The following is a 19,084-nucleotide window of genomic DNA, read 5'->3' as shown; positions in this document are numbered from 1 at the left end:
TTCCTTCTGCTTTTCTGCAATCTCGTCCAGCCTTGGGCCCGCTATGCCTATTTTTTTCCTTTGCTGATGGTTAGCTGATCCCTGAAAGAAGCAACAGCTCACTTCAGTTTTTAGCAGCTCGACATGGGAGCTCCTCCCAGGAGTATTGCCAGGCAGCATTACCGGTGCCCGTCCTGCCCCGCTGTTGGTGCTTGTGGGGACGCTGGTGTTCACAGCTTTCACAGACGGAGTCCTTTGCCGGGGGTGCAGATATCTTGCAGATAACGTGTCACAATTGTTAGCCAGTCCGAGCTCATACTGCTTGCTAGCACGACAGGCTAGCAAATTGAGAGATGAGTTTTGGGGGCAAGGAATAGTGACTTCAGAATGCCAGCCAGACTAAAAGGTGGTGGACGCGTTCCCGGCAGAGTTAGAAATCAGGCTGCTTTTGTACTAAAAGGGAAGGGGGTGTGGGTGGTTGTTGCAACTTCTTGGTGTCTGAATCCTTTGCTCTGGTAGCTGTCCACTTAAGTCACGTCACCACCTTCTTACAAACCTCCAACACAACAGATGTTACTTTCTGTTCTGCAGCTTTTCCTCTGTATATGAATAGAAAAGTGTTACACCTTTAAAGGTCAGAGCCTTGAAAACCGGCTCTGCTGTGTATTTCGGGCCACAGGCCCGCACTTGGGGGCATGTGGGATCTGAGCTCCCTCACCAGGGCTGGAGCCTGCGCCCTCTGCAGGGAAGTGTGGTCTCAACCACTGGACTGCTGAGAGGTCCCCAGCATTCTTAGCAGCAACAGCAGCAGAGCACAGAGGTTGAAGGAAAGGAAACCGTTCCGACGTGGACTCAGATTTGCTCTCCCCTTTTACATAATGGTGCTTGCGGTTGTGTGTGTGGCACTGTTTCTTACAGCCTAGAGCAGGAGTTGGGTTTATTCCTGCAGTCATCTCCCACTCCTTTGTGTTAATGTTTACGTGAGTGAGGGGCAGCGTGGGCCCAGTTACCTGTGCATCTGCCAGAAATGCCCACATCAGGCTGGGAACATGGGCTGGACGTCCACGTGGGGAGCAGGTTAAAAACTTGAGACCAGACGGAGTGCTGGATCCAGGAAATCTAGAAGCTAGAGCAGATCGCGTGACCTGCATGCTGGCAGGTGGAGTTCCCACTTCTCGTTTAAGCTGGAGGGTGAAACTAAAGGTAATTCGTATGTTCTCCCCTTCACGCCTGAATCCTAGCATTGTTACTTATGCAGCACGATTTAAAGCACATTTTAGAACCAAATCAATGGCTTCGCCTCCAGTCTCCCGCTCGGTGAACCTATAGTCATTTAGAAAATGGTGGTTTGTCATTAAAACTAATCGGAGGGCAGAGACCAGGTCTTCTAAGAAACAGTGCAAAGGGGATCCAGGCAGCATGGACTCTGATGGAGGATTAACTTCTTCCGGAGTTAATGCTTTAGGTCTTCTCCATTCCCTTCAGTTTCCTTTCACTGCCCTGCAGGGTGAGCAGTGTTAGTCCAGTAGGTCAGCTTTAGCCGCAAACCTAAAAGGACTCGGATTCGACTAAATGTGTAAGGGGGCGGGGCTTCAGTTGTTCGTGAGGACGTGTCTGTCTGCACTGATTGCACCGTGAGACCAGCAACAAGGTCTGTTACAGGTCCGCTCCCTCCCTCGCAAGCTGCAGTTCTGGCGTCTACTCTGCGGTCGTCACCTGGGTGTTGTGTGTAATGCATTGCATTTACTTTTGGGACACTTAGGGTTAAGTTAAACAATATATTTGTTTCTTGCAGTTAAAGTTAAAACACTAGGGATAAATGTAGTTTTTAAAAATGATTCTCAATGACAAAAACCTATGCAGTTTTTGCTCTGCAAACGCTGAGCCAACAAGATATCTGAGAGGAAAAAAAGAGTAACTTTGCACCGTGTGGACACCATTCTAGAAAACAGTCCGAAGCGTTCCCGGCGGCGCCAGGGACTTGGCAGGGTCCCTCGGGTCACGGAAGGGGCGGGGTTCAAGTTCAGGCCGCGGGGACTCCGCGCGGAGGCCGAGCGCCGTCCCGACCCCGGCCGCGCCCCCGAGATGCCCGCGCCGCGAGCGCGCGCTCCCGCACCCCGGTCCCGCGCCGCCCCGCGCGGCCCTCGCCTCCCCGCCCCGCGCAGGAAGCGCCCGGCAGCTTCCGCCCAGGGCGCCCGGCCCGTCGCCGCGGCGGGACCGGACCCGACCCGGCGGGACGGCGCGCAGCCGCCAGTGCGTCCGCGCGGGCTCGGCCGGCCGAGGCCAGGCCTCTGTGCGTCAGCCCCCCGCTCTTCGGTGCCCGTGGGTGCTCGGAGCGGCCCCGGCCCCTGCGCCGTTCCTGGAGCCCGTGAGCGCGCGCGGACGCAGGCGGGTGACATTCACGCGACGGCGTGGCTCCGGTCCTCAGTTCATCCCGCGTTACCAACAGGTGACCCGCGCGAGCTCCCTGAGGGAGTTTACGTTCCGTGTGTGTTGGGGGGAGGGGGAGAACTGAGGCGGGTCTCGTGCAGGTTTGATGTTCTACGCACGATGTTGTCTGTCATCGCGGTGCCGTGCGCTGCTCTTTGGGGCAGATTCTCTCCTACCTGCGGCTTTGGACCTTGAACCGCGTCGCTCCTGCTGCCCGCGCCCAGCCCTGATAACCACCGTTCTACTCCCTGAGTTTAGCAGCTCTGCTCTCTTCGGTCCCAGACGGATGTGATGTCCCACAGTGCTTGTCTTTCTCCGTCTGACTTACGTCACTTTACATCATATTCTCAGACTAAGGCTTCAAATGCCGTGTGTATTTTGCTGGGACGGTGCGTCTGGGTTCCCAGTAGCCGCATGTCCAGCGCTGGGCAGGCCCGATGGCTCCTGGCTGCTGTGTTGGACAGTGCTGTGCTCAGCTACGACCGGTTTCCGGTCTGCGTGGGAAGGTGTCCCTTTGAAGCTGAGTTAACAGGAGAGTGAGGCTTTGGGAAGGAAACGGTTGCGGGGTCTTCAGTGTGTGCAGTGTTCACATAGGCTGAAAGCTGGGGGGCCCTGTGAAGGCTTCTGGAGTCCCCGTGAATGTGCTTTGGGGACCTGCTGTGATTCCCTGGAACAGATGGGTTTTTTAAACTCTCTCTTTCCATTGCCAAGGGCCTCCTGCATCCTTTTCACTTTTGGAAAGTGAAGTTGCAAAGTGTTGATAATGTGGAAACAAGCTCAGGCTTGTGTGAACTTGTGTGTAGTTATACCAACAGCCGAGATGACCCCAGAACTCCCTCACTTCCAAGCTCTGCTTTGTCTTCACTATGCTGCATGACCTCATAAGAAGGACAGCACCACAAGCCGGAGACTCAACTGGTTTTTTTTCAGATTGTTTATAGAAGAGGTTGTAAGATTAAACTTTCTTTCAACCTCTTTTCAAGTGGGACCATCTGGGGCTGCTCAAAGTCAGAGAAATCCCAGTGCTTTGCTTTAACACCAAAATGAGAGAGACTCAATACATAGAAAATTACTTGCTCCCAGTTGAACCACACGGGAAAGGAAGCATCCTTGAGGGAATTCCCTGGCTGTCCAGTGGTTAGGACTCCAGCCTTTCACTGTGGAGGGCCCGGGTTCAGTCCCTGGTCTAGAAACTAGGATCCTGCCTGGTGTGGCAAAAAAAAAAAAAAAAGCGATAGAGAGACGTCATGAAAGAAAAGGCCTCCTGGAAAATAGCTTGCGCCGTGTCACATCATTTCAGTTGTGTCTGACGCTTTGCGAGTCCCTGGACTGTCGCCCACCAGGCTCCTTTGTCCACGGGATTGATTCTCCGGGCGAGAATACTGGAGTGGGTTGCCATGCCCTTTTCTAGGGGATCTTCTTGACCCAGGGATGGAACCCATGTCTCTTATGTCTTCTGCATTGGCAGGCGGGTTCTTTACCACTAGCGCCACCTGGGAAGCCCCAGGAGAATGGCTTAAGTCCAGCAGGCTACAGTCCATGGGATTGCAGTCAGACACAGCTGCGGTGACTTGGCAAATGCGTGTGCCTGGAGGATCCCAGGGCCGGGGGGCCGGGTGGGCTGCCGTCTATGGGGTCGCACAGAGTCGGACACGACTGAAGCGACTTAGCAGCAGTAGCAGCAGCATGCATGCACAGAGTAAACTCCGCACCAGCGTATGTTCACATTCACAGCCCTCCAAGCATCCGTCTCTCTGCAGGATGACTGGTTCCAGAACCAACCTCCTGCCCCGCCCCACAATACCAAAATCCATGGATGCTCACATCCCTTGTGTAAAATGGTGTAGTATTTGTGTATTTCCTATGCGCACGGATACCTTAGTCACCCTTAGATTACGTATAATACCTAATACAATATAAATAGTTGTAAATACAGCGTAAATGCTATGTAAGTAGTTGCCAGGTGTGTGGGAAATTCAAGTTTTGCTTTTTGGAACTTTCTAGAGTGTTTCTTTCTTCCCCCAAATATTTTTGCCGTTTGGTTGGTTAGTTGGCTCCTCAGCTTGGAACCAGCATATACAGAAGACTGATGGTGCCCTCGTGGTGCTTTCTTTCACTGTTTAGTCTCCAGTGGACTTATATTTTCTTCCTCAGAGTGGACCTGCCCATAGTAGGGCCTTACCGGGAGCCCTTTGAGGCTCATCTTTGAAAAAGTCAATGAAAACCGAGAAACCCACTAATTCATCCATTCAGCTGTATGTTTTGAGCATCACCTACTATGTGCCAGACCCTACTCAAAGCCTTGGGAATATATCAGTGAATAAAAAGTGCTACCTTGATTGGGCTTCCCTGATAGCTCAGTTGGTAAAGAATCCACCTGCAATGAGGAGACCTCAGTTCGATTTCTGGGTCGGGAAGATCCCCTGGAGGACGGAGAGGCTACCCACTCCAGTATTCTGGCCTGCAGAATTCCATGGACTGGATAGTCCATGGGGTTGCAAAGAGTTGGCCACGACTGAGTGACTTTCACTTTCACCTTGATTGGGGGTGGGGTGGGAGAGGCTCGGGAGGGAGGGGGTGTATGTGTAGCTGTCCTCCAGTTTAAAAGATCACACCTCCCTTAACGATAAAGAACGAGTAGACGAGTCCTGATGTGGATCCGAGGGGTAGAAACAAGCGCTGTGTCTTTAGTGCTCAGGTGTGCCTCCCGGGGGGATGACATCTGGGCAGGGGCGGGGGGACAGATGGAAGGGTCGGGTCGTGCACACATGTAAGGGACGAGTGGACCAGGCAAAGGGAGCCACACTCACTGAGGCCTGAGATTTCAAGGAGCAAGAACAAAGCCAGTGCAGCCAGCGTGGCAGAACCCAGGCAGAAAATTGTAGCCCCAGGCAGGGCATGGGGAGCCCACATTAAGGATTTGTGGGTTGTGAATGGGATCAGGTATGCCTTGTGCTTTCAAAGGATTGTTGCAAGGCCTCTCTATGGAAAAGGGAGGCCAGGGCGGTCAGGGGTGGAGGTGGGCACACCAGCTAGGAGGTGACCAGTCCTTCAGCTCGGATCACACTGACTGTGGGCTGCTGGCGGACGTGGCAGAGACAGTCTGGCTATGGATATAGTTAGAAAGCAGAGTCAATAGGATCTGTGAAGGAAGGAGCAGGTCTGGGGAGGAGGACCAGGGGCTTTGCTGAGGGCAGGTTAAGCTGGCTGCGGCACGGTCTGGAGGTCAACGCTGGAGAGGGAGTCCCCGGACTTCCCTGGCAGTCCAGGGGTTAAGACTCCATGCTTCCAGGGCAGGGGCCAGGGTTCCATCCTGGGTCAGGGAACTAAGATCCCCCGTGGCTGCACCATGGTCAAGAAATAAAAATAAACGATTATTATTATTTTTTTTAAAAAGGGAGTCCGCACATAGAGAGTAACATCTGGGTCAGATTCTAGTGGGTAAGTTGCTAGTCTCGTTCGTGTGTCTGTCGTCGTCTTGAGTTGCTGCAAAGGTAGATAAATATTAATAATGTAAATTCATGGCCACAATTTGTATTTTTCCCAGTAATCTCAGGTGAGCTGTATTTTATTTCAAGCTTTTTATTTTATACTGGAGCAGCCAATGAACAATGCTGTGATGGTTTCAGGTGGACAGAGAAGGGACTCAGCCATGCATGCCTGTGTACCTATCTTAAAAGCCTTTATAGATAGTGTTCTGGAGTATCAGTTTTCCTATTCCGTTTCCCCTATAGGAGATCCGCAGTCACTGTGGTCACTGTGATTTGGCTGTGAGACTTTTTCTTACATGAAAACTGAAATTTTTTAAGTTCCTGACCTTGACACTTCTTGTTTTGCACCATCAGGCAGTCATGACAGGTGCTGAACACCAGAGGGCGCTAGTTTCCTTATTTATGCAGCAGTCTGCCGTCCACCTGTTGGACTGGACTCGTATTAAAGATACATCTGCAAACCGGGACAGGTTCTTTTTTCCCAACGGATGTATACTCATGGGAGAGACCTTATCGCATGTTTGGTCTGTAGGTCGGGAAGATCCCCTGGAGAAGGAAGTGCAACCCACCCCAGTATTTTTGCCTGGAGAATCCCATGGACAGAGGAGCCTGGTGGGCTACAATCCATGGGGTCGCAAAGAGTCGGACATGACTGAGCATCAGCATGTACCATGTTGGAATTGTCTTTATATGGTGGTTTTAATTAATGCTCGTAACCATTTAGAATTTTAAGGGCAACGACTTCTAAACTAGGTATGCTCATGAGCCCCCGTATCTGACACGACTTCTGACATGACTTAGAGCCTGAACTGAACATATCTGGGAGCTTTTAAAAATAAGGATTTATGATCATTTCTGATTTAGAATATTTGAGGAGTACAGAAGTCTAGGTGTAATAAATATCTCTAGGTGGCCTGAATGGATGGCTGGACCATGAGAACTTTGAGTTAGAATCCATTTTCTGTTTTATCAACAGGTATTAAGCTAAAGGAAGGGGAGATACATGCACAAAGCTGGGAATTCCCTGGTGGTTTTTTAAAAAGCATAAATGCTACATTTACATAATTGATAACCTTGTTTAAAAGCCTGGAAACACTGATTCAGAGATGCATTTGTCTTAAAAGAGCACATGATCTTAACTCATTTTTACAACTGGATTAATTTTATTTGGGGGAAGGAAATACTCTATATTTGTAGTGAAATTATCTAGTCAGCAAGGTGGAAGCCAGCCCGCCCTAATCACAGGAAATGAAGCTTGATGGCGGGCTGGCGGCTGTTTGGTCTCTCCTGTCTCTGGCGCCTGTGGCCTGAGGGTCACTTTGGCCACGAGGACCTTTCCCCATTGGTCAGGACTGTTGTTGTTCGGTCACTGTGTCGTGTCCGACTCTGTGACCCCAGGGACTGCAGTGCACCAGGCCTTCCTGTCCTTCACCGTCTCCTGGAGTTTGCTCAAACTCATGTCCATGCCATCCAACCACCTCATCCTCTGTCGTCCCCTTCTCCTCCGGCCTTCAGTCTTTCCCACATCAGGGTCTTTTCGAATGAGTCATCTTTTCACATCAGGTGGCCAAAGTATTGCAGCTTTCGCTTCAGCATCAGTCCTTCCAATGAATATTCAAGGTTGATTTCCTTTAGGATGGACTGGTTGGATCTCCTTGCAGTCCAAGGGACTCTCAAGAGTCTTCGCCAACACAATTCAAAAGCATCAATTCTTTGGTGCTCAGCCCTTTTTATGGTCCAACTCTCACATCCATATATTGACTGCTGGAAAAATCATAGCGTGACTATACAGACCTTTGCTGGCAAAGTGATGTTTCTACTATTTAATACGCTGTCTAGGTTCGTCACAGCTTTTCTTCCAGGGAGCAAGCATCTTTTAACTTCCTGGCTGCAGTCACAAAATGCAGTGATTTTTGGTGTCCAATAAGGTAAAATCTGTCACTGTTTCCGCATTTCCCCATCAGGACTGTCAGTATACAGCCTGCCGCTGGTGGTACCTCCGTGATAGTGTCACAGATGCTGTGGAGCGGCCCACAGGCCACATACAACCCACTGCCGATTTTTCTTGACAGCCTTCGAACTAAGCATGGTTTTTGTATTTTTATGTCATCAAAAAAAAAAAAACAACCAAAACAGTATTTCATAGTGTGTGGAAAGTTTATGGAATTCAAATTTCAGTATCCATGAATTTAAACGCCTTTAAGAATTTGTTTAATTGGAGGATGATTACTTACTAATATCGTGGTGTTTCGCCACACATGGACACGGACCTGCCATGGGTGCGCATGTCCCCGCCTCCTGACCCCTCCCACCTCCGTCCCCACCCTTCCCTTTGGGTTGTCCCAGAGCACGGGCTTTGAGCGCCCTGCTTCATGCGTCGAACTTGCACTGGTATCTGTTTTACATATGGTAATAAACATGTTTCAGTTGCCATTCTCTCACATCGTCCCACTCTCGCCTTCTCCCCCAGAGTCCAAAAGTCTGTTCCTTACATCTATGTCTATTTTGCTGCTTTGCATATAGGATCATTGTTACTGATTTTCTAAATTCCATGTATTTGCGTTAATATACTGTATTGGCGTTTCTCTGACTTCACTGTGTAACAGGCTCCAGATTCATCTACCTCATTAGAACTGACTCAGATGCGTTCCTTTTTTATAGCCGAGTAATATTCCACTGTGTACATGTACCATGACTTCCTTATTGTCTGCCCATCTGGGTTGCTTCCACGCCCTAGTTATTGTAAACAGTGCTGTGATGAACACTGGGGTCCACGTGAGGCGGCCGTGCTCATTCATTCACATTGTGTCTGTTGCTCCTCTGGCCCTGCAGAGGCAGAGCTGAACAGCTGTGACTGAGCCTGTGGGGCCCGCAAAGCCTTCAGTAGTTCCTGCCTGGAATTTAACAGAAACGGTTTCCATGGACCGCTACGTGCAGAGGTCATGCTGTTTCCTGACAGACTAGGCTGGTTCTTAGGCCTGGGCTGTCACTATATATGGTTAGTCTAATCTATTTACAGTTACTACTTCTTTTAAAACATTTATCTGGTTGCACTGGTTCTTAGTTGGGGCATGCAGAATCTTTAGTTCCAACATTCCAATTCTCCGTTGCAGCCTGTGGGATCGAGTTCCCTGACCAGGGATCCAGCCTGGGCCCCTGCACTGGGAGCTCGGAGTCGTAGCCACTGGACCCCCAGGGAAGTCCTGTTTTCACCTGTTGCTTTCGATGGGCTTAGCTCTCATTATGTGGTCACTGGATCACTTCATTCATTCGTCGTTCGTTTACGAAATAATCCCATTCAACCAACACATCTTAGAACTGTTACCGTGTCTCTAGTACAGTTAAAAGATTTTGTAGAAAAGCTTCGGAAAATGTTATTTTAAACGGATCCTCCCTGAGCTTTTAAAACCTTTGCTGGACGCAACGATGCACGCTGAGACGCCAGTGGAAAACAAACCACTCCCTCTAAATAAAAAAGCCATACATTTATTGCAAATCTAGAAGTACCAGAATGTCACAGAATACAGAACAAATCAGCAATCCTGTTCTCATTTTCTTCCAAACATTTAAAAACCTCGATTACTGACATACTGAAATTGGCATACATTTTTTTTTTCCCATGCATTTAACAGAATGGACGTCTTGAGCAGATCGCTCTGAAACCAGTTATAAATATTAAATTGTGTCGAACATTCATAGTAAAAACGTAGTAAAGTGCTGAAGTCATGGAGCCTGCAAACGTGCCACAAGCTGCGAGTCCCTCTGGGCAGTGACATGCGCCCCGCCTGCCCTGTCCCAGCTGTGCCTGCCTCTGACGGACACTCGGTGGTTGCCCCTCCCCGCCCTCCGCAGCGTCTGCAGACTGCCCTGTTTCTCTGGCTGACCCAGTGCTGCACAAAATGCAGCAGGCGCTCAGCTATGCCACTTTCGTGTCAGTGCAGAGAAACGCTCGAGCTTGTGTGTACCTGGAACCAAACTAGGCTTGTTGTAGTTTTTCCCCCTGAGTTGTCAAAAATTAACAGTAAAATGAGTAGAGATGGAGCAGCGGCTCTGACCGTCACCTGCAGATGAGATCCGGACACGTGAGTCCGTAGCCCACCTGTTCCCCTCATAACCTGCCCTTTACAGAAAAAAAAATACTATCCGTGTCGTGTGATGCCAAAAGGAACAGTGACCGGCTTGCCCGGTGACCCTGCGACGCAGAGCAATCAAGGTTTCTAGGACGTAACTCATGACGGCGAATTAAATGTCTGCTACCCCTTGTGAGATACAGAAATGCTTCAACAGTGAGATAGTAAAAAAAAATCAAATGCTTCAACAATTCAGTGAGATATAATTCTGATCAAAGAAGATCCTCAAGTATTCTTAGGCGATAAATCATTTAAAAAAGCTAAGGCGATTTGCTGTTCATCCCCCTGCCCCCTTTCAACCACACACATTGCCATTAAACTGAAGAATCCTTACAACTTGGCCTTTTAGAGAGTAACTTTACAAGTTAAGAGGCATGTCAAGGATTGCAGAAGGGAGGTAAAAATTCTGCTTATGTCTCAGACTTTCTTTTGATTACTTTATTCATTCTAGAATAACTTAATAATAAATAGTGGTTTAAATTAAAGACACTACAATCACATATTTCTGAATAATTAAAAAGCAATAGGAAATTCATTTCTGAATGCCATGCTGTGTGGTCTGTATTGAAATACTGGTAAATGACTGGCCGCACAAAGAAGTGGTCATCTTCACATTTCTGAAGTTCAAGTTAACGTATATTTTTAAGAATCTCCATTTACTGGCCAAAGGTTTGGTCTTAAATTGTACTTTGTTTCCATGGAGTATCTGGAAAATTCAGAGGCCCTAATGTGTTAATGGAAACCTCAGAATTTTTCAAAGGTTTCTAAACAATTTGTTCATAGTTCTGAAAATGAGGAATTTTTTCAATGATGTAAGTTGTGTTTTTTTTGAGTGGCTGATTTCATTTCAGTGGCCTGGGCCAGATGTCATTTTCTACGATAGCGGCTTATCAAACGTGAGAGCTCTTCAAACCACTTTGCCAATTCATGTCCCTATTTTAAAACCGGAATGTGGCCCAGAGTCCTCCTGCGTGTCTTTGTGTTGCTGCTGAACCCAGCCAGGCTGATGCACAGAAAGGCGCTCCACTGCTTTTGTTTTGGCATAAAAAACAAGCAAAAAAGAAAACTTATAAGAAGAAAACAAGACGGATGTTGGTAGTGGTTCTCACATACATTCCCTTTGAAGTGCAGTCGGAAGGCGGGCGGGTGGTCCGCTGCTCTGCCGCCCGGGCCCCCCGCCCCACGCCCTCCCCGGCCCCGGGGTGCCGCAGTGACGGACGCGGGTGTCAGACGGGCTCCGTTCTTGCAGGAGCTCTGTGCTCAGTCTTCCCCAGGTCCATCTCCAGAAAGTCTTCGGGGATGTCCTGCAACACTTTTTTCCCTCGGGGACCCCCGGCCTTGCCCTCCCGGGCTCGGGGCCGGCAGCACAGTCCCTGCTTGCAGGGTCTCACAAGGGCGAGGCACACAGCGGCCACCAGCATCCCGGCCGCACAGGAGTAGAAGGCTCTGCTGTAGATCCTGCTCTGGTCCACCAGCAGACCTGCGGGGGCAGCAGATGTTAGCCACGCAGACCCCCGCCCCGCCCCAGGCTCCCCCAAACTCGGCCACCTCGCGGGCTCTCTGCCTTCCTGGTTCTGTCTGACTGTTTTAAGGGAAAAAGAGCTTGGAAGGTAGGAGTGTTTTCTAGATGGGAGAGGAGACAGACACCCCCATCCAGCACGTGAGAGACTTCTGTCACTTGCTATGTTCTCTGTGGGCAGGTCTGTCCTGGTCAAGAATGTAAAACATGGGGTCAGGGAGATGCTCATCTCCTTGGAAAGAAAGCTGACATCCTCTCCTGAGAGGAAGGAGCTCTGTGAACTTCACCCTGGTCCACCTCAGGTCACTGGGTAAGATGTGTAATCACGGTAACCCCAAGGACTTATTTCCGGTCCAAGGTATAAAACGGGGCTTCCCAGGTGGCGCTAGTGGTAAAGAACCCGCCTGCCAATGCAGGAGACGTCAGAGACCTGGGGTTCGATCCCTGGGTTGGGAAGATCCCCTGGAGGAGGAAATGACAACCCACTCCAGTATTCTTGCCTGGAGAATCCCATGGACAAAGAGGAGCCTGGCGGGCTACAGTCCATGGGGTTGCGAAGAGTCAGACACGAGAGAGACTTAGCACACAAGACATGAAACATACACATCCTTCCTGAAGGAAATGTTCCCAAGTGACCAGCGGGGTCTCCGCAGAGTGCTGCCCTGGGTTCAGTTCCCTAAAAGCCATCCCCCGAAGGGACGCTGGCTTACAGAAGCCCCTCAGTCCTGTCTTCCAAAAAGTCAGAGTGTGATGAGGTCAAAAATCCCTGTGTCCCCCGCCGAGCATCTCACAAGGCAACCCGGTAGCAAACGCCCAGGCGGCTCGGGCTGCAGACCCCAGTCCCTCCTGACCCGGGCGCCGATCCCGCCTCGGGCTGGGGGCTGACACACCCCGGGGTTCACGTCCTCACAGGAAGTCAAGAGCAGTGGCTCAGATACTGATCATCCTGACACCTCTAAAATGCTCTGCAAGTATCAAGATCAATAGATGCTGCTTTTCATTCGACTTGAGTAGGAAGCTGGCACGATTCGTAACAGGACGGTACCCTTGAATGTGGACTCTCAGCTGTGACACAGGGGCAAGCACCTGTGAAACCGGAGCAGACTCAGACGGACCCGTGGTAGGGAGGAGGAGGGGCCGGGGGCGGCACAGCCCAGGAGTCAGCAGGTGCAGACGCGCACTGACACGAGGTCCTGCTGCAGGGCACGGGGGCTGCGGTCAGAGCCCCGGGGTTAAACCACCATGGAAAAGAAAGGGGAAGCTTAGCCCACAAGGGTACTCCTTTCTGTATGCAGCTTACCTGCGAGGGGGGGTCCGGCCAGCCCCGAGATGCTCTGGAAGAAGACATAGACCCCGGCCGCCGACGACATCTTCTGGATGCCCACGACGTCGTCCTCGGCGAGCAGCGGGATGTGGGTGCCCGCCACGGTCCCGATCATGGCCCCCGAGAAGACGCTGCAGGCCATGAGGCCCCAGAAGCCCGCAGCGAAGGTGAAGGTGAACAGGGACAGAGTCAGCAGGATGACACAGATGAGCTCGATGTAGACCTTGCGGATGGGCTCCCGGTTGAGGACCAGCCCCGCCCCGATGCGGCCAAACACCTCGGCCACGGCCATGGCGCACAGCAGCAGGGCCGCGCGGTCGCGGTCCAGGCCAAGGCTGAGCCCCAGCGGGATGATGTACAGGGACGGGGCGAAGAAGCCCAGCGTCACGAAGAGCCCAAAGAGCGTGTAGCAGATGAAGCTCCTCTCCGTCAGCACGGAGAAGTCCAGCAGCGGGGCGCCGGGCTGGCCCCGGGCCTGCAGCTCGGCTGCGGGCTCCACCACGGCCGGGTGGCCAGGCACGTTCTTCGGTGAGGTAGTTAGCTCTACTCCTGAGTCGATGGAGTCGATGGAGGTGCGGGTTTTCTCGTTCTCCAGCATGTACTGCGCTTCCTTCCGGTGCTCGGGGGCGGGGGTCTTGGGGGTCCCTGGCGCGCCGACGATGACGATGGGTCTGAGCAGTGCGCCACAGACCACGAGGTTGAGTTGCAGGAGCCCCACGAACAGCATGCTGTACCTCCAGCCCACTGTCTCCTTCAGGGCTGTGATGGCTGCGGAGGGCAGGGGCGAAGCAGAAAGAAAACCCAGGGTCAGAGGGACGCGGCGGGGGGAGAGCAGAGCAAAGACAGCCGTGCTGGGGGCCCGACGGAACAGTGGTGCCTCAGCTGGGACTCCTGCGGTGGTTCGGGGCAAAGATTCCAGTGCAGGGGGCCCGGGCTAGAGCCCTGCTCCAGGACGATCCCACACGCCCAGGAATGACTGAAGGCCGTGCAACACGACTGCTGAGCCCACGAGCTGCAACTCATTGAGGCTGAGCGCCTCGGGGCCCGCGCTCGGCAACCAGAAGCCACTGCAGGGAGCAGCCCTCACTCGACACAACTGAAGAAAAGCCAGTGGGGCCGTGAAGACCCAGCACAGCAAAAAAAGCTGACCTGACATGCATTATCCCTGGGGGCCTTTAGGACTTGAGGAGGAGAAAGATGTATCAGGACAAGATGGAACAAACACTTTCAGCCCAGGCTTGCAGGGAGCTTCGGGGGTGCCTTCCTCTAAGCAGAGGCACAAGAAGTGAACGAAGCTTGTGACCCGCATCAGGGTGCACGGACAGCGACCTGCCGGCCAGCCCCAGCCCCAGCCCAGTGTGGGTCATTGACCTCGACTGGAACACAGCTGGGAGCATTCTTCAGCGGCGTCTGAGCTGCTCCTGTGCCGTCACTGCAGAGGTGAGCGGATCTGACAAGGACTTGTGTCCGGGAAGCCTGAAATACTGACTCTCTGGCCTTTTCCAAACTGAACTTCTGCCCTTTGAGCTGGATCCTTCTCCAGCCACTCCTCTGGCTCTCAACAGTAGCAGACGAGGGAGAGGACCAACTAAGAATCCGAAAGCTCACAGGATTATCCTGGAATTAACACAGTTACTGCGTGACCGCGGTATAGGCTTGTCAGTAGCTGTGTTGATGCTGTCCTCCGCTTTCTAGCCTGTGGGATGCCCTAACTACCTTCCTGCCAGCCTAGAGGCGTCCTGGAGGCCAGGGCGGGACCCTGGCATGGGGAGGCGGGGTCGGGCCAAAGGAGGCTTCAAGCTCCCCAGTGACGCGAGAATAAACAGGCCCAACAAGATTCCAAGTATCTTTGTCATCATCCCAGGAAGGTGAAATGACGTTCCTGAGAACTTCGTTTCACTCGAGTCTCACTCTGTGAGAGCTGACAGTCAGGTTTAAGAGATGCGGTAACCTGGTTAGTAAAAGATGGGCTTAGTGAGACAGCTCCGTCTTCTGGGCCCGGGGCTCCATTTACTTCTTCAGCACTTCTCTGCTCCTGCCTCTATTTCCCCGTTAAAATGGAAAACTCAGAATTGTGAACTCTTTCGGGCTTGGGTATTTCCAAGTGCGTTTGACCCTCTTCTGGCAACAACTGGTCTCCTTTTCTCCCTCTCACCTTCCTTGGTGCCTACCGGCCAGGTGCCAGGGATGAGCTAGGGAGTAAAGCCGGACCCAGATGAAGTTTCCACCTTCAGGGGGTTCGCAGGCCACTGACTGTCCCTCATGAAACATTTCAAACCAACAGAAAAGTGCAAAGACTGACACCCATATGCCTGCCATCACCGAAATTCAACAGTGAACAGTTTTCTGTCTGCATATTTATAGCCAAGCATACATTGATTCTTCTGAACTATTTGGGAAGCTTCAGACATGACGCGTCACCCTGAAACGCCGCATCTCCTTTGAACTCCACTGCCGTTCACTGACACACTCACTGAAGAAGGCAGGTGAGAGCTGAGTCCAGCTCCCCAAGGTGACTTCTCTCCATTGGTTAGTGAGAGTCACGAGTGCACAGTCTAGACAGGGAAATAAGCCAGGGATGAAAGTCTCCCCGTGAGATCATCCACATAGCTCATGAGCCTGACTTTACCAGCACAATTTAAATCTGTACAGAATATGGCTCTTTTGACCAATGAGAGAAATAGAATAGTATAAGCAGTCCCCGGATCTATTTAGGAATGGATGGTTCAAGCTTCCTCGCTGAATATATGCTGTGTACCTTTCTATGGGGTTGCAAGGAGTTGGACACAACAGGGCGACCGAGCACACACACGCGTGCACACACACACCCCACTTCCTATTTATGTGAACTTGGATGAGTATTAAAATGTTTGAACTCCTACAATGGGGGTAAAGGAGGATAGATCCTGAAAAGCTGCCGGACTGGAGAAGACACTTAGCCTGTCCTTCTGAGAGAAGACACTTAGCCTGTCCTTCTGCACCATCTAGAGCAAGAAGGGCCAGCTCACATGAACACCCACGCTCTGGTCATCCGCTTACCTGGTGCAAAAGCAAACATGGCGAAGCATTCTCCCGTAGAAGCGACCGCCGTGACCACGGAGCGTCTCCTGTCGAAGTACTGTGACAGGATGGTGACCGTCGGCAGAAAGCTGAAGCAGAACCCCAGGCCTGTGACGGACACCAGCGAGACAGTGAGAACCACGCGCCGGCTGACGCCCGAAGGGTGTGTTCAGAGAGCTGGGGTTCGGGCGCTTATTTTAGAAACAATTACATTCAGGGAGCCCAGAAATTCATTCTGGAGCAAAGCAGGTTTCATCAGAGGTCTGGAAAAACTGTAAGAGCTGTTTTGGGAAGCTTGTTGTAGGAAAAAAAAAAAAAGGGAACATAAAAATCTGTTTCGTGGAATTTTTTTTCCTACTTTTCTGCAGTTTTTTCCCCAGATTTATATAATTCACAGTGCACAGAACCCTTATCAAATATAGTTTTTACATAAGACTTCTATTTGGAAATAAATGAGTTTTTGTATGTGCAGAAATATATGGGAAAAAGTCTGCAAATCTTCACTATGTACACACATATATAGTATAGTTATATATAATCTGAGTAATGTACGGACTCCATTGAAAGGGAAAAAATTTCTGCGTATACATGCATGTCTTTAGTTATATAGAGAGAATTATGTGTGTGTGTGTGTTCAGTCACTCAGTCCAACTCTTTTTGACCCCTTGAACTGCAGCCTGCCAGGCGCCTCTGTCCGTGGGATTTCCCAGGCAAGAATACTGGAGCAGGTTGCCATTTCCTTCTCCAGGGGATCTTCCGGACCCAGGGATCAAACCTGTGTGTCTGGCGTCTCCTGCACTGCAGGCAGATTGTTTACCACTGAGCCACTGGGGAAGCCCGTGTGTGTGTGTGTGTGTGTGTGTGTGTGTATAGGGATAATTATATATAATCTGTGAGTAATGTGTGGACTCCTCTGAAAGGGAAAAAGTTTTCCAAATATATATACATATGTATGTGTGTATTTAGTTATGTATATAGTTATATACAGAATTACACATATACAGAGTTTTATATATACATAGTTATAGAGAGTTATATAGAGAACGTTATATATAGAGTTTTATATATATAGTTATGATATATATACAGTTATATATATATATAAAATCTGTGACTTATGTACAGACTCCTTTGAAAGGAGAAAAGTTTCCTCAGACCCCTCGGTCCAGCGCCGGCCCCTCCCCTACAGCTCAGACTTCTCACAACCAGACTTGGGAAGCGCTGGTTAAAGACATTCAAACCTTATTTTGTGAAAAGGACGTCTTGTGCCTGCAAACTCTTGTGAAAGAGAAGTTCTCTTTCTCATCGGTAAATATTAAAACATCAGACACAAAGTCCTGGGTGTTGAGAAGAGGAGGCATCTGGCCCAGTTCAGAGGCACAGATGTGGGCCAGCCCTTATTTTAAAGAGAAAAGTGAACGGGAGGGAGAGATGCGCGATGGGTCCGGGTCCCTCCTTCCCCACGGCTCATTCTCGACACCGAGTCTCCGGAGAACGTACGAGCCCGGGAGAGACGCTCACCAGAGACGATGCCGATGGCGATGTACATGTGGTAGACCTTCTGCGAGAAGGCAGCCGTCACCATGCCCGCGCTGACCAGCAGGCCGCCCAGCATCACCACCAGGCGGTGTCCGAACCGGCTGCTCAGGACCGTGGAGAGCGGGGCTGCAGAGGAGAGCGGGCGGGTCTCAGCCCCCAGGGCGTCAGCCTCAGCCTCAGCCTCCCTGGGAGTCTGTCTTTTTACCTTGTTACCGAAGTGTAGTTGACTTGCAACAAAGTGATTCAGTTACATAAATGCTTTAAAATTTTCTCTCCACTGTTGTTTTTGGCTGCACTACAGCTGGTGGGATCTTAGTTCCCTGATCAGGGATTGAACCCGGGCCCTCGGCAGGGAAGACGGAGTCCTAACACTGGACCACAGGGAGTTCACCCCACTAAGGTTTATCACGAGCCCCTGAATACAGGTCTCTGTGCTGTACAGGAGGCCCTGGGTCTTCATCGGTCCCGCACACGCTGGTTTGCACCAGCTGACCCCACACGGCCTCCTTCCCGCCTTGGCAACCGCAAGTCTGTTCTCGTGCCGTAAGTCTGTCTTAAGATCCCATCCTCTAAAATCTCTTTTGGGGGCTCCTCCAAGAGAAAGCCAGAGTCACAGTCTAAAACTTACATCCGTCTTCTTAGATGACAGCCTCTGGCCCACCAGGAGCCCCTGTGAAACTGGAGATGCATTACATTCATGTTCTTCTGTAATAAACACGGGATTTCCAATGACTCTGAGTTACTTTTTCTGTTTCTATGCTCATTGCTTTGGATTCTTTTGAACAAGACTCCATTTAGGGTCAAATTCCACTTGACTTTTTTGCAAATGGTATGAAAGTATGGTGGGTTGTGTTATGCAAAGCAGAAGCAGGCGAGCCATGGGACAGATGATTCAAAGTGGCTGATGCATTATGGTTGGCAGAGCTTCTATGCGCTCTGTGCCCCAGGACATTAAAGTCTGGCGAGTAAGTGTCCTAGTTATGTGTTACTTAGGCTACCACTGCTACCCGCCCCCCCGGAGTACGAGGAGATAAGGGGACCCTCCAGACTTGGAGGGGGAAGAACGATGTGGCACGTGCTGGACAGAAAGAGCAAAACCACCAAAAAAGGACTCGATGGTGTTGAGGTTGGGCCGTACATCTCTCTCAATGCTGGTAGAGCATCAGCTCATACGTTAATACAGTGAAGAATGAAATCACCAGGGCCATTTTTAGGCAGTGTGCAGACTCAGGCATTAGTGACCAGGATGAAAGCATTCTGTGTAAGTCCATCTGCTCAAAGCTCTGGTTTTTCCAGGAGTCACGTACAAACGTGAGAGCTGGACCATAAAGAAGGCTGAGCGCTAAGGAACTCATGCTTTCAGCTTTCCAATTACGGTTCTGGAGAAGACTTTTGAAGAGTCCCTTGGACAATGAGAAGATCAAAGCAGTCAATCCTAAAGGAAATCAACCCTGAATATTCATTGGAAGGACTGAAACTGAAGCTTCAATATTTTGGCCACCTGAAGAGCCGACTCATCGGAAAAGACCCCGATGCTGGGAAAGATTGAAGGCAGGAGGAGAAGGGGACGACAAAGGATGAGATGGTTGGATGGAATCATCAACTCAATGGA

General features: G+C 50.7%; 2 protein-coding genes across 5 annotated transcripts in view; one reads left to right on the top strand and one right to left on the bottom strand.

Moving 5' to 3' along the window:
• The first annotated feature begins 2,064 nt into the window (after positions 1–2,064).
• The window catches only part of ARSG (arylsulfatase G), a 103,954-nt gene continuing 86,934 nt past the window's right edge, over positions 2,065–19,084 (top strand). The window contains exon 1 of the mRNA XM_061393027.1: positions 2,065–2,428. The gene's annotated coding sequence lies outside the window, so the exon portion shown is untranslated. The remainder of the gene's footprint in view (positions 2,429–19,084) is intronic.
• Positions 9,367–19,084, bottom strand: part of SLC16A6 (solute carrier family 16 member 6) — a 31,440-nt gene continuing 21,722 nt past the window's right edge. For 3 of the 4 annotated variants that reach the window (XM_061393034.1, XM_061393032.1, XM_061393033.1), the window contains exons 3-6: positions 17,455–17,598; positions 15,913–16,041; positions 12,850–13,641; positions 9,367–11,510 (exon numbers count right to left, since the gene is read on the bottom strand). In XM_061393034.1, coding sequence (XP_061249018.1) covers positions 11,257–11,510; positions 12,850–13,641; positions 15,913–16,041; positions 17,455–17,598 — 1,319 coding nt within the window. In that variant the 3' untranslated portion in view covers positions 9,367–11,256. The remainder of the gene's footprint in view (positions 11,511–12,849; positions 13,642–15,912; positions 16,042–17,454; positions 17,599–19,084) is intronic. The other variant, XM_061393035.1, reaches the window with a different exon arrangement.

The sequence above is a fragment of the Bos javanicus genome, chromosome 19 (genome assembly GCF_032452875.1).
Source record: "Bos javanicus breed banteng chromosome 19, ARS-OSU_banteng_1.0, whole genome shotgun sequence".
Lineage (NCBI taxonomy): Eukaryota > Metazoa > Chordata > Mammalia > Artiodactyla > Bovidae > Bos > Bos javanicus.
This window is presented reverse-complemented; position numbering and strand designations above follow the sequence as displayed.